This window comes from Aegilops tauschii, chromosome 2 (genome assembly GCF_002575655.3).
Source record: "Aegilops tauschii subsp. strangulata cultivar AL8/78 chromosome 2, Aet v6.0, whole genome shotgun sequence".
Classification (NCBI taxonomy): Eukaryota; Viridiplantae; Streptophyta; class Magnoliopsida; order Poales; family Poaceae; genus Aegilops; species Aegilops tauschii.
The window spans coordinates 431,504,001-431,519,648 of NC_053036.3; the positions used below are offsets into that span (position 1 = coordinate 431,504,001).

At 45.6% G+C, this 15,648-nt stretch overlaps 2 protein-coding genes across 2 annotated transcripts; both read left to right on the forward strand.

The window, feature by feature from the left end:
- The first annotated feature begins 2,400 nt into the window (after positions 1 to 2,400).
- LOC109743807 (NAC domain-containing protein 58-like) lies at positions 2,401 to 3,307 on the forward strand. Its single transcript, XM_020302897.4, has one exon. It carries the CDS (start codon positions 2,507 to 2,509, stop codon positions 3,095 to 3,097), a length of 591 nt encoding a protein of 196 aa, XP_020158486.1. The 5' UTR covers positions 2,401 to 2,506; the 3' UTR covers positions 3,098 to 3,307.
- A 10,156-nt stretch (positions 3,308 to 13,463) lies between these two features.
- Positions 13,464 to 15,237, forward strand: LOC109743813 (uncharacterized). Its single transcript, XM_020302904.3, has one exon. The coding sequence runs from the start codon at positions 14,272 to 14,274 to the stop codon at positions 14,887 to 14,889; it is 618 nt and encodes a 205-aa protein (XP_020158493.1). The 5' UTR covers positions 13,464 to 14,271; the 3' UTR covers positions 14,890 to 15,237.
- Positions 15,238 to 15,648: the final 411 nt, after the last annotated feature.

Genomic DNA, 15,648 nt, shown 5'->3' on the forward strand with positions numbered 1-15,648 from the left:
ATTTGTACTGATTAATCCGAATTTAATGGGTTGCCAAAGATAGCAAAAGATTGGCTGATGTTGGATCTGTACAGGTTAATCTGAATTTACTATGTTGCCAAATATATGAAAGATTTATTAAGTTACTGGTGACTACCTTATTTGGCCGATCACATGAAAACCGTGTGTTGCCGTGTGGGGATGGATCATTTTTGGAAATTGGGCAACCATTTTTGAAGTTCAAGATCATTTTTTTTATTTTGACAAACATTTTCTAAATGCATGATTATTTTTCTAATACATGATTTTTTTGAATCAGCGAACATTTTCGAATCGATGTTTCATTTTGCAATTCGCAAACTTTTTTTAAATTTTGTGAACATTTTCAAAAATTCATGTATAATTTTTGAAGCTGTGAACATTTCTTGAATCCAAAAATATTTCCTCAAAATCATGACCTTTTTTATTTCTAGTACATTTTTGAAAACCCATGAATATTTTTTGAGTATGCAAACATTTTTTTGAATCAGTGAATATTTTATGATTTCATGATTACTTTTTTAAAATTTCTCAATTCTTAGAATTTCAGAACTTTTCTGAAATTCTAAATTATTTAAAGAAGAAAAAATAATACAAAACAGAAAGTAAAAAACAAAATAAAAAATAGGGTGCCCTGCACATGCGCCGGCCCAAAAGGGCACACTTGGTAAGAGGGGGGTGCGCGTTGCACCTCCTCCCGGCATGCATCCCGTGAAATAGGACCTCCCCAAGAACTCCCTCCCCCATGTGAGCTCCTATCTGCAACATTTCACAGCGAATAGCAGCCCTACGAACACACAAACAACCAGTTGGGTCGGCTCAAAAGTGGGAGCATTGTGCAAAATTCCACAAATTATTGCGCTCGCTAGGGGTCGAACACAGGACCTCCATCTCTCACGCGCACGAGCCTAACCAGTGACTGGATCGAGCAAAATTTCGTTACTAATGAGTTGCGCGGAGTTTTAAGAACTACAAACATCTATAGATTTGAAGGTTTTTGAAATTTTGAAGGTGTTTTTTCTGTGAACAAATTGATTACTTTTTGAAACACGGACATTTTAAAAAAATGAACAATTTTGAAATTCTGAAGAAATTCTGATTTTTTTTGAAATTACAAACAAATTTTGTACTAAATCGGAGACAGCCGATCGAAATTCCCCTCGCCGGCAGCCCAGGCCCACACTCCCAAATGTTGACCAAGGCCCACCAGCCGCCAGCCCAGCCTACGCGTGACTCGGTAAAAATTGGGAACGGCCGAGCAGATCTGTCGACTGGATTGCTCCTGGGAGTTTCAACATCCATAAAAGTGTCAGCCCATGTTTAACGAACTTCTTGTTGTATTTGTATCGAAGTTACTGGCTAGTAACTTTGGTAATAAGGCAACTTCATAGAAAAATTTGGCGACACCATTTTGGAAAGAAAAACGTCAATGCTTACAACCTATAGTCTAATTTCGATGATCTCGTCGAAACACAGCGGATCGTGAAGATAGATCATCAATCCGAGTAATGGTCTGAGAGAGATATGATTTTGATGTTTCAAAAGTAACATCTGGAGCACTGACGTCATTGCTTTTATCGCCCATAGATGCATGCATATCGCTGGCGAATCATTCCGCTTTATTTCTTGTCCCTTTAAAATTAGCATGTATGGTCTCACATGTGGGATAAAAATGTGGAGTGTGATCATGCCAAGCTCATCTGACGTTGTCGTGTGCTTCAAATACAGTCAATATTTGTTGCTTGGTCATTGTTCGAGGAAAGATTAAATCAAGGCAAATATATTCGACAAGTACCTCTTCGTCAATTGTCCGAAAGTCATGCGGATTTAATTTGTGAACAACTCACTCCAAGCCGCCGCCCGTACAAGGTACTCCGTTGCTTCTGAAGAAACAAATCACCTCATCATCAGTTGTCCGAAAGCCATGCGGATTTGCCAATAACTCATTGTTCTGCCGCCAACATGCTTCCGCACGCAAGGCTTGGGCGTTCCTACATCATCATCGACCTAAAAAACTTCACTTAACCACAGGTGGCTCCCTCAATTCTCTAGAAAGTTTGAGACTCGTTTCTCTTGAAATTTCGGGACTAAAACAAGCTGAGGTGTTTCGAAGCCTAAATCACCATTCCTCTTTTATATTAGGAATATTTGTGGACTCTAATCTGTTGCCATTTATTTGGGCCAAGCATGGTTGTGCAAACAAATCCGATTGGACAATCCTGATCAATTGGCCCATCAAATTTTGTTCTAATTGAGCACATGTTATCACCGACCAGATTAGGCACCCTCTATCTAATGTGCCATCTGTACTTGGCTTCTGGAACCTTCCTGTCATTAATGCCAACCCATCTACAAAAGCAAGAGCAGGGTCCTCCCAATTTGAGTTATCCCAGGGCATAATCGAACTCTCTTTCTCAGATCCACTGAACATTTTGAGTCGCCCACAGCATCTACCTCTCCTAGGCTACAACTTCGGTATCGGTCGGCGATGGCGAACCCTAATCTGACAGCCGGCTACGTGTTCCAACCCACCGGCCGTGAGCTCATCCACCACTACCTCGTCCCCAGGGCGGGGCTCGGCGGCGGCATCTTCCCCGGCTTCATCGAGGAGGGCGTGGACGTCTTGTCCTTGCCCCCGCGTGAGCTCCCCTTCCGGGAAAACCACATACGGGATTACGGCGAGGTATGGGGCTTCTTCTTCGCGGTAAAGCCCGCCGGCGAGACGTGCCCGACGCCGGGCGCGGGCGGGTGCTGGGTGCAGTACGGCACGGAGAAGCCGTACTACGGCAGCGAGGGCGGCCGGGAGGCAGTGGCGTTCCGGCGCAGGTTCGCGTACCGCTACACGTGGAAGGGCGGGGCGGTATGGTCGCCGACGCGCTGGCTGATGAAGGAGTACCGGCTCAACAGGGACGCGGCCGCCTTCCGCCGCGCGCACGCGGACCCTGAGGCGTCGGATGTCGTCTTCGTGGTCCACAAGGTCTACCGGAAGTCGGTGCTCCCCCCGCCTGCCGACAGCAGCTCCAGCGACAGCGAGCAGGAGGGCTCCGAGCGCTCCATCGTGTTGAAGAGGAGGCGGTAGAATTATGCAACTGCATGTTGATTTCTTTAGAGTTGTTGTGTTTCTATTTCGTTTCATTTCAGTTGTGGTTTGTGCGCTCGATCTAGTTGAGGTAGATTGATTGGTCTGTTTCGTTCGAAGTGCAATGTAGTCAGCCTCCCTCGCAGCATCTGCCAGAACAGTTCGGAGGTATTATCACCGTTTCATTTTATGATTTATGTTTTATGTGGACGTGTGTCTTGGTCTGATGTCTTCCGATCTGAATAATTTGAGATTTTATGACCTATGTTCATGGTCCGCTTTGTTCGAATAATTGGAACTGGAGTAGTATTTAGGAGTAATGGTTGCTACTCCAGTTTCAGTTTCAAAATGGTTGGAGAGAGAGATATCAGTTTGAATACCACTCCAGTTTCAGTTTTACTATTTAGGAGTAACGGTTTCCAGTTTCAGTCACAGCAAACAAGCTAAAGATGTCTTCCCATCTGAATAATTGGAAGCTAAGCTTTGGATGACTTTGCTGGACCTGGATATAAGCACCATATTAGTATAAGCTGTAATGTTCATGCATCTGTGACTTTTTTTTTTGAACTGAAACCCGTAGAACAATCGTTCTACCATGCATCTGTGACTTGTCTAACAGATTTTAAACCAACAAATAATTAGTATATCCGGTCGTCAGGTCACGCAGGACTGTTGCTGAAGCGACTTCTAATGAAGCTTGGATCAAAGATATCAATGGTGAGATCAACATTCACACTTTCCTGCAGGTGGTTACCTTCTGGAAATTATTTCTTAAACCCCAACGATCCATGGCGTTGAAGATAAGTGGACCTGGAGTTGGGGCTCAAAAGGGTTTTTTCGGCAAAGTTAGTATATAGTGCTTATTTCACTGCGGCAATCAATTGCAGTATGGATTGCACCATAAGGCAATTATGGGCACCGCTGAAATGCAAACTTTTTCTTTGGCTCATCTCGTGTTTGGACGGTAGACCATCTTGCCAAGAGGGATTTAGCACATGATGATACTTGTTGTTTCTGTACCTCTAGTTCTCTACACAGGAGGCGGCTCATTTCGATCATTTGGAGCTCCGTGCTGCAATGGGCAAATCTGAGCGAGATCGTTCCCTCGGCTTCCCTTCCAATCCATGATGGTGGCAGGAGGCCAGGTTGAGAACTCATGGCACAAAGAGAAAGGCTTTAAATTCCTAGGTGTCTAATCATCTAGAGCATATGGTGAGAGAGGAACAAGAGTGTTTTCAACAACACATACTTCCTTTGTGAAGAGTCATCAATCAGTTTAAAACTGATGCTTGGCAATGGGCCGATGCAGGACTTGGTCGTTTCATAATATGATTTAGATTTTATGTGGACGTGAGTCTTGGTCGTCTCTTCCCATGTTTGGGTTGTTCATAGCTTTGTTTCGGTCATCTAGTTCGAGAAATAAGGTTGTGTCATGTAATTACAACATTTTAAAAAACTGCCAGGATAGTTCAGGAGGTATATCCTTTAACCTTCAGGAGTAGTTGTTTAGAGAGAGAATATTAGGGTTGGTTATAGAAAAGTTGTAATCACCTAACCATAGTGCCGAAACTTGTAAATATGTGAAAATTGGTACTCGCTTATTTTATCCAGTGCACATTCAAATTTAGAATCGTTTGCGTTTCTGTAAATTGGACTGAACTGAGACACTAGTAGTAGATGTTATTTTTGTTTGAACTAAAGACTAGTAGTAGATGCAATGCTTTTTTTTACCCCCAGATGTCAGTGCTATTGACTGGAGTGTTGGGCAATCATTGCAAGGATGTGCAGTTTCAGTTTATAAGGCTATATATGTTCATGATCCAGGGGACTAAATTTGTGCTGGTCATTTCACTCCAGAGCTTAGCCTTGTCAGGTAGGTCTTGTAGCACTTGCATGTGCCGAGTAGTTAGTAACCACTTCCAATAGCAGCAGACCATGGCTCCATGGCCGAGGCCGACCAACGATTTTGCATTTCAAATAACTTGCTGAGTACAATAACCATACTTGTATAAGCCGTAACATTCATGTATATTTGTGACTTGCCGTGACATCAATTGATATATTTTTGGAAAATGATTCCACAACAGTAGTGTAGGAACAATATTTGCTACTACCTCCCAAGCAACGTTTTAGACGTTTCTTCCAGCTAAACACTGTCTGGCCCCAACCGTTTTGGTTGCGTCTTTTCTAGCCAAACATTGCTGCACCCCCATGCGGCTTCGGTGGTGGACCCCGCTTTGCATGCGTTTGTGCATGGCGTGCAAGTTTGCACCCTTGCCGTTGCTAGCTACCCCATCCATGCCTAGACGCAGCTGGTGCATTGCTTTTCCCGATACTAAGGCCAATCGTGTTCTACGCTGTCGTGTCATTCTGCAAAAAGATGAGAAAGAGTCAGGCCAAGCACTCTAGGCTGTTTGAACATCCCTTTGCGGACGACGTTGTCCAGGCGTTTACAGATTACTATGGGTGAGATAGAGTGGGAAAGTCTTGAACTCATGGGCATATGAACCCGTTTTTCAAAAATGCGTTTTAAACGCGTTTTAAAATGTCAAAAAAATCGAAACAAATGCATACATCTTCGCACACATGTGTATGCAGCACAAAGTTTTATGAAAAAAATCACTTTTTATTTTGCCTCTGCGAAAAAGACAAACTTCAGTGCCTCTAAAAGCGTTCCACGATGCATTTTTTTGTCTTTTTTGCACATGCCAAAGAAAAAGTTGTTTTCCTGCGAAACTTTATGCGTGCACATAGAATGTGAATATATATGCGTGAAACTTTTTCAGAGTTTTTTGGCATTTAGAATGTGTTTTTCAAAGTAGGTTCATCCATTTACTTTCCGGGTGGGACATGCCTAACACCGTGCTTTCCAGGCTGCACCACACCACTGTCAGTGTCCGAACTATCGTAGCCTAGTATCGTGCATTGGACCCATCCTTGGTCTTCATGGAGTGCAATCTTCGTGCGATTTTGCTGAAACGTTCACGGTTTTAATTGTCCTACCAAACACGCTACCATTCGTTCTATTATTTATGTTGCCTCTCCTATTGTGGTTTGTCTCAAAGAGATCAAACTGGACCTTATCATCCTGCCCACGGTGATCAAGACGTTGGCCCAAGCTTTCAGGACTTCTTCGTCCTCCCCATGATTGGCATCCGGCGACACATTCTTCTCGCCTCGCAGCACTCAGCGGTGTCCATCTCCAGTCTCACCATTGTCTTGCACCACATTACGGCTCTCGTCTCTACTATCGTGGCGAACCTGTACTCATGGTTGACTAGGGTTTATGGCCCTCAAGGCGACGACGACAAGTTGGAGTTCCTAGCAGACCTCCGGGATGCAGGGTGTTGTGTGCTCGTCTCTGGCTGCTTGGCGGCGACTTCAACTTAATCACTTCATGTGTTGGCAAGAACAATAACCATATCAATCACCGCACTTACGTCCGAAGACTCCTGATGAAGCGCGTGCTCTTCGGTGGTCGACGCTAGTGGAGCTTCCTTTTCGGGCATCGTGCAGACCAGATCTGTCGGGGTACACTTCTCCACCACCAGCTGGTCGATCTCCTTAGCGCGGACGGGTGACAAGAACTACTTCCTAGTGGTTTCGTTCGCCGCGCGAGGCTACTTCGGCTTGCGGGTCGCGGCTGTCGGCGGCCCTCTTCCATTTTCGCTTCACGGTCACGGTCGCCTAAGCGGCATATTGCGTGGGTTTGTCCCTGACCATCCTTGGATTTGGCTATCTCGACGGACGCAGAGGATCAAGGTGGAAGGTTGTGCGAGCTATACATGCGTGGTAATAGCAAAGGATGCAAGGAGGGGAATGCGTGAGGATGAAGATGAAGGGAGGGGAAGGAGAAATTACCTTTTCTCCCCCGCTTTATAGCCGCCGCAATAAAATTGAATGGTCGGGACTCACGGTGTGACAAGCTCCCCACATCCTCTATGGTTTCCCATTCCACGAGATGTGGGCATGTGAATTCCGGCATTATCATCATGTCATCGCACAACCAACAAGCGCCCTCAAGGGTCGATGAGCCTGTTTTGACAAGACAACACAGACCTGGCTATGACAATTCAATCAACCAAAGACTTGACATCATAGCTCAAAATGCGGGGCCTCGGCCTTCGGCGAGCTCCACGCCACACCCGAGCCTGCAACGGAAGGCGCTCTCGGAGTCCTTGCGGTAAGCAGGCCCGCATATGTCTTCAAGGCCGAGCATCTAGAAAGAAGTCCTGACATCCAACACAAAGACGAGGAGTTCTTGTGGGTTCTCGAAAACCAAAAAGCTCCAACCCAACACAAGCTCGGGGCTACTAAAGGTGTGATGCACCGAGGATGCCTTCTCCACAGGCAGCCCGGCGACAGACCTGCCAAGTTGCCTAGGAGGCCGACCACATAGCTAGCAATAGGAAGGTTCCCAGAGGAATGGGTAGGCTTCCAAGGATCATCTTGCCCCCCAAGCCAGCATGGCGGCAGCCATGATTGGATCTCCCTCTTTTAAAACTATAGCCCTCATCGTGAATATATGGAGAGGGCTACAGGGCTCTCATTCTGATACACTCTTACAGACTAGACTCTCGCTAGCAATCTCATCTCCACCATTGTAATCCCTCGCCCGAGGCACACCCACCATCAATAAGAACTCAAAGCATGACATAGGGTATTACTCCTTACTAGAGGCCTGAATTAGGGTAAAACCCATGTGCGGCCTTCGATCTGGTACATGCGGCCACATTCACCACCCACCGAGCATACTAACCAGATTATGCACCGCCAGTGCTTATCAAGTCCAACACCCAACGGGAACAGCCAACGACGATGACAAACAGGCGGGTGTTGGCCTGGGAGCTGGCGGCGCCCCGACAGGAACAATAAGGCACGGCGAATGGCAGTGTGCGACGCATGGATGGGAGGTTTCGGCGGCGCTAGGGTCTGTAGACCGTGTCATCTCTCATAATTGATGCAAGCAGAGTGTGGAAGAGGGAGGCAAACGCGCGACAGGTACCCAAACAAACCCCTCCCAAGCCACAACTCTTAGGCCCGCATCCCCCCCCCAACGCCCGACCAAAGGGGCCCACTCAACGCACCTGCACGGCCAAAATTGAGACCACTAGCGAAATCGGCCGCCTCGATCGCTCCCAGGAGTTTTTGCCCCATGGAGCTTAGTGATTTAGGAGATGCATATATTTTGAAAAAGGAAAACCATCCATAAAGTTGTCAACCCATGTTTAATGAACTTGTTGTTGTATTGGTATCAAAGTTGCCACCTTGTAACTTTGGTACTAAGGCAACTTCATAGAAAAATTTGGTGACACTTTTGGAAGAAAGAAAGAACATCAAAGCTTAACAACGTATGGGTCTAGTTTTGATGATCTCGTCTAAACAACGGGCCATGGAGATAGATTGGAAATATTAATAATGGTTCGAGAGAGGTATCATTTCGAAATTTCAAATAACATTAAGAGCGATGGCGTCATTGCTTTTATCACCCATAGATGCATGTGTGAAACGTTTCACTACGTTTTTACCCCTTTAAAATTAGCATGTATGATCTCACAGGGATAAAAATGTGAAATGTGATCATGTAGAGCTCATCTAGCATTGTCATTCTCCAAATATGGTCAATGTTTTTTGCTCACATACTATTTGAGGAAAGATTAAGCCAAGAAAAATATGTTCGACAAGCACCTCAAGCTGCCGCCTGTCAAAGGTACTCTAGTCCTTCCCAAGACACAAATCGCCTCTTCATTAACTGTCTGATAGCCATGCGGATTTGGCAACAACACACACCTAATTGCTTCCAAGACTTACGGGTTATTGCCACGCCAAAAGCAACCTCAAAAACTTCTTTTAGCAAGAGGTGTGTGCGTGGGACTTCCACACGACGGATTTTCTCTGGTCTTTCTCTTGGTACCAAAACAAAACAGCTGAGCGAGGGGGGGTGGTGAAAGAAGTGTGGAGCGGAACGGAAAACCTTTCCCTTTTTTTAGATAGGAAGAGACATATATAGATATAGATATAAAAGTATAGATATAGAGATAGAGATGTTTTTTAAAACATCCATAAAGTTGATGTTCCATATTTGCCGCCTAGTAACTTTGCTACTAAGCCAACTTCATAGAAAAATAAATTATGACACATGTGAAAGATATAAATGTCGAAGCTCAAAAAAATAGGGTCTAGTTTCAATGATCTCGTCGAAACAAAGTGGACCATGGATATGCACACAAAATGGTTTGAGAGATATACCATTTTGAAGCTTAAAAAATAACATCTAGGGCGCCGACGTCATTCATATTGTCGCTATATGGTTGTCCCTTTAAAATTAACATGTATGGTCTTACATGCAATAAAATATGTGAAGTGTGATCATGCCGAGCTCATCTAGCACTGCCATGCTCAATATGGTCAATATTTGTTGCTTGGTTATTGTCTGAGAAAAAATTAAACCAATGCAAATATGTTCGACATGCACCTCTCCCGACCCGCCGCCCATACGAGGTACCCTGTTCCTTCCAAAGACACATAACCTCTTCATCAACTGTCCGAAAACCATGCGGATTTGGCAACAATACTTGCTTCCGGGGCTTATGGGTTATTAATACGCCAAAAGCAAGCTCAAAAACATCATTTTATTCAGAGGTGCCTATCTCAATTATCTGAATTAGGGACTTAGGGAATGTTGTGGCGTTCCAATGCCTAGATCACTCTCCCTCCATTACTAGTGGAAGTAACATTTAGAGCGCCGACATCATTGCTTTGTCGGATAGATGTATGCATATCGATGGCGAATTGTTCCGCTATTTTTTTTGTCTCTTTAAAATTAACATGTATGGTCTCATATGGGGTAAAAATGTGGAGTGTCTTCATGGTGAGCTTATCTAGGGTTGTCGTGCTCCAAATATAGTCAATATTTGTTGCTTGGTTATTGTTCGGCGACAAATTAAATCAACGCACATATGTTTAACAGTCATCTTTCGTAAGCCGCCGCCCGTGTAAGGTACTTTGTTCCTTCCGAAAACACAAATCACCTCCTTATCAACTGTCCAAAAGCCATGCGGATTTGGCAACAACTTACTCTTATGTTGCCTACTTGCTTCGGAAAAGCAGCCTTAAAAACTCCATTTAGCTAGAGGTGTGCCTCTCTCAATTCTCTGGAAATTTTGGGACTCAAGAAATGCTAAGGTGTGTTCCGAAGCCTAGATCAACCTCCCTCTTTTATATTAGAAATATTTTGTGGACTCTAATCCGATGCCATTTATATTGGGCCAAGCACGGTTGTGAAACAAAGTCGGGACATGACCAAAAAAGGCCGTTCCAGTCTAACTCAGTTTTCGGATTGGACACTCCTGATCAATGGGCCATCAAATTTTGTTTGAATTGAGCACACGCGACCGAATTTGACATCCCCTATCTGGTGTGACATTTGTACTTGGCTTCTGGAACCTTCCCTGCTAACTGCCATGATGCCGTCCCATCTACAAAAGGAGGAGGAGCAGCAGGCCCCCCGGATCTGAGTTCTCCCATGGCATAATCAAACTCTCTGATCGACCCAACATTTCGTGACGCCCACAGAACCTGCCCCTCTTAGCTAGGCTACAACTTCGGCATCGGTCGGCGATGGCTAATCTGGCAGAAGCTGGCTACGTGTTCGAACCCACCGGCCATGAGCTCGTCGGCCACTACCTCATGCCCAGGGCGGGGCTCGGCGGCTTCTTCCTCCCCGGCGTCATCGAGGAGGGCGTGGACGTCTTGTTCTTGCACCCACGCGCGCTCTTCTTCCCAGAAAACCACGGGAGGGATTACAACGAGGTATGGGGCTTCTTCTTCGCGGCAAAGCCCCCCAAGCCAGCATGGTGGCGGCGATGATTAGATCTCCCTCTTGTAAAACTCTAGCCCATATCGTGCATATAAGGAGAGGGATACATGGCTCTTGTTCCCATATACTTTCATAGACTAGACTCTCGGTAGCAATCTCATCTCCGCCACTGTAATCTCTTGCCCGAGGTACACCCACCAAGAATAAGAACTCAAAGCAGGACATAGGGTGTTGCTCCTCACTGGAGGCCCGAATAAGGGTAAAACCCCTGTGCGGCCTCCGATATGGTACATAAGGCCACGTTCACCACCCCCATCGAGGATACTGACCAGATTATGCACTGCCAGAGCTTATCAAGTCCAGCACCCAAACGGGGAAAGCCAACGACGATGAAAAATAGGCGGGTGTTGGCCTCGGAGCTGGCGGTGCTCTGAAAGGAACAAGAAGGCGATGCATGGCGAGCGGCAGTGTGCAACGTGCGGATGCGAGTTCCGGCGGCGCTAGGGCCTATAGGCCGTGTCGTCTCTCATAATTGACGCAAGCAGAGCGTGGAAGAGGGAGGCAACCGTGCGACACATACCAATACAAACCCCTGCCAATGGCCACAACGCTTAGGCCCACACCCCCACATGCATGCCAACCATAGGGGAACACTCAACATGCCTGCCACGGTCAAAATCGAGACCACTAGTGAAATCTATCGCCTCGATCGCTCCTGGGAGATTTTCCCCCATGGAGCTTAGTGATTTAGGAGATGCATTTATTTTGAAAAAAGAAAACCATCCATAAAGTTTTCACCCATGTTTAATGAACTTGTTGTTGTATTGTTATCAAAGTTGCCACCTTGTAACTTTGGTACTAAACTCCATAGAAAAGTTTGGTGACACTTTTGGAAGAAAGAAAAAATGTCAAAGCTTAACAACGTGGGGGTCTAGTTTTGATGATCTTGTCGAAACAGCAGACCATGGAGATAGATTGTAAATACGAATAATTGTTTGAGAGATATATCATTTCAAAGTTTCAAATAAAATTTAGAGCGCTGAGGTCATTGCTTTTATCACCCACACATGCATGCGTGAGACGTTTCACTATATTTTTTACCCCTTTAAAATTAGCATTTATGGTCTCACAGGGATAAAATGTGGAGTGTGATCATGTAGAGCTCATCTAGCATTGTCATGCTCCGAATATGACCAATATATTTTGCTTGGTAACTGTTCAAGGAAAGATTAAACCAAGAAAAATATGTTCGACAGGCACCTCAAGTCGCCGCCTGTCAGAGGTACTCCACTCCTTCCCAAGACACAAATCGCCTCTTCGTTAACTGTTCGAAAGCCATGTGGATTTGGCAACAACCCGCGCCTACTTGCTTCCGAGGCTTATTGGTTATTGCCACACCAAAAGCAACCCCAAAAACTTCATTTAGCCAGAGATGTGTGCGTGGGACTTTCCCACAACGAATTTTCTTTGGTCTATCTTGTGGTACCAGAAGAAAAAAACAGAGGTGCGAGGGAGGATGGAAGAAGTGTGGAGTGGAACAGAACACCTTTCTCTTAGATAGAAAGAGACATATATAGATATAGATATACAAGTATAGATATAGGTATAAACATAGAGATGTTTTTTTAAAACATCCATAAAGTTGTCGATCCATGTTTGCTAACTAGTAACTTTGCTACTAAGCCAACTTCCTCTAAAAAAAATGACACCTGTGAAAGATAAAAACGTCAAAGCTCAACAACATAGGGTCTAGTTTAAATGATCTCGTCGAAACAAAGTGTACCATGGAGATTCCCAAAAAAATGGTTTGAGAGATATATCATTTTGAAGCTTAAAAATAACATTTAGAGCGTGGACGTCATTGATTCTATCGCTATATGTTTGTCACTTTAAAATTACCATGTATGGTCTCACATGAAATAAAAAAAATGTGGAGTGTGATCATACCGAGCTCATCTAGCACTACCATGCTCAATATGATCATTATTTATTTCTTAATTATTGTTTGAGGAAAGATTACACCAACGCAAATATGTTCGACAAACACCTCTCCCGACCGGCCGCCCATACAAGGTATCCCGTTCCTTCCAAAGACACGTAAACTCTTCATCAAGTGTCCCAAACCCATGCGGATTTGGCCACAACCCACGCCTACTTGCTTCCGGGGCTTATGGGATGTTGCTACGCCAAAAGCAGGCTCAAAATTTTCATTTAGTCTGAGGTGCCTCTCTCAATTATCTGAATTTGGGACTTAGGGAACGTTGCGGCATTCTGAAGCCTAGATCACCCTCCCTCTCGTACCAGTAGAAGTAACATTTAGAGCGTCGACATCATCGCTTTGTCAAATACTCCCTCCGTTCCTAAATATAAATCTTTGTAGAGATTCCACTAGATAGACTACATACGAAACAAAATGAATGAATCTACACTTAAAATGCATCTATATACATCTGTATGGTGTTCATAGTGGAATCTCTACAAAGACTTATATTTAGGAACGGAGGAAGTAGATGCATGCATATCGACGGCGAATCGTTTCGCTTTTTTTTTGTCTCTTTAAAATTATCATGTATGGTCTCATATGGGATAAAAATGTGGAGTGTGATCATGCTAAGGTCATCTAGCGCTGTCGTGCTTCAAATATAGTCAATATTTGTTGTTTGGTTATTGTTCGATGACAGATTAAATCAACGCAAATATTGTTGACAATAACCTCTCGTAAGTCGTCCGCCCGAGTAAGGTACTATGTTCCTTCCGAAAACACAAATCACCTCTTCATCAACTGTCCGAAAGCCATGCGGATTTGGCAACAACTTACTCTTCTGCCGCCTATTTGCTTCGGGAAAGCAACCTTAAAAATTCCATTTAGCCAGAGGCGTGCCTCTCTCAATCCTTTGGAATTTTTGGGACTCAAGAAATGGTAAGGTGTTCCGAATCCTAGATCACCCTCCCTCTCTTATATTAGGAATATTTTGTGAACTCCAATCCGATGCCATTTGCTTGGGCCAAGCACGATTGTGGAACAAAGCCGAGACGAAACTGAAAAAGGCCATTCAGTCTGACCCTGTTTTCAGATTGGGACACTCTTGATCAATGGGCCATCAAATTTTGTTCGAACGGAGCACACGCGACCGAATTTGACACCCTCTATCTGGTGTGCCATCTGTATTTGCTTCTGGAACCTTCCCTGCTAACTGCCATGATGTCGTCCCATCTACAAAAGGAGGAGGAGCAGCAGGCCCCCCAGATCTGAGTTCTCCCATGGCATAATCGAACTCTCTGATCCACCCACATTTCGCGTCGCCCACAGAACCTACCCCTCCTAGCTAGGCTACAACTTCGGCATCGGTCGGCGATGGCTAATCTGGCAGCAGCTGGCTGCGTGTTCCAACCCACCGGCTGTGAGCTCATCGGCCACTACCTCATCCCCAGGGCGGGGCTCGGCGGCGTCTTCTTCCCCGGCATCATCGAGGAGGGCGTGGACGTCTTGTCCTTGTGCCCACGCGCGCTCTCCTTCCCGGAAAACCACAGGAGGGATTACGACGAGGTATGGGGCTTCTTCTTCGCGGCAAAGCCCGCCGGCGAGACGTGCCCGACGCCGGACGCGGGCGGGTGCTGGGAGCAGTACGGCCAGGAGAAGGCGTACTATGGCGGCGAGGGCGGCCGGGAGGCAGTGGCGTTCCGGCGCAGGTTCGCGTACCGCTACACGTGCAGGGATGGGGAGGTAATATCGCTGACGCGCTGGCGGATGAAGGAGTACCGGCTCAACAGGAACGCGGCCGCCTTCCGCCGCGCGCACCCGGGCCCCGTGCCGCCGGACGTCGTCTTCGTGGTCCACAAGGTCTACAAGAAGCCGCTGATCACTCCGCCGCCGCCGCCCGACAGCAGCTCCAGCGAGGACGAGGGCTCCGAGAGCTACATCGTGTACCCGCAACTCGATGAGATCATGCGGCGGTTAACGATGGGGAACTAGGGCGACCAAGGGGCGGTGCTCCTCCTCCTGCAGCAGTAGCATTACGGCATTGCATGTTCATTTCTTCTGCATTGTTGTGTCTCTTGTGTTTTCAATTCTGGATTGTGCGCTCGATCTAGTTGAGGTAGATCGTTGTTGTAGTTCTTCGATGGCTGTTTCCATCGTTTCGGAGTTCTCTTCTGTCGCTTAGACATAGCTTTGTTCTTGTATGACTTTGCTATGTTTGTGTGCGTGTGTTGGTGTGGCTGTGTGTATCCTAGCTATGTAGAGGTTGTGATTGTGCTCATTGTGTTTGTATTTGGTTGATGCTTCATTTGAGTCAATAAAATTCACCTCTTATCTGAAAAACTGTGATCCATCTTCCTTGCAGCATCTATGAGAACAGTTTAGAGGTAGTATATCTTTTAGAGAACTTATTATTGTTTTCTCTCTGCACATTATTGTTCATAGAAAATTTGTAAGCACCAAATCATAGTGCAGAAACTCGGTGAGGTTGAGAATTAATTGATCTCCGTTTCTTTGTTGATATATGAATTGGACTGAACTGAGAGGCTAACGCTAAGGGAAACTTCTCCATAAATGCTACTGGCTGGAATGTTATCAAGCTTACAATAATTGCTTCAGGGTTGCAGGAGTTATTTTTGGCAGCATTTTGATATGTTAGAGTCAAGAGTCAAGACCTTGAAGTCCAAAATATTTCTGGCCATGCCTCTCCGGTCTCTGGAGCCCGGAGCTTAGCCAGGTCAAGCAGATCTTGTA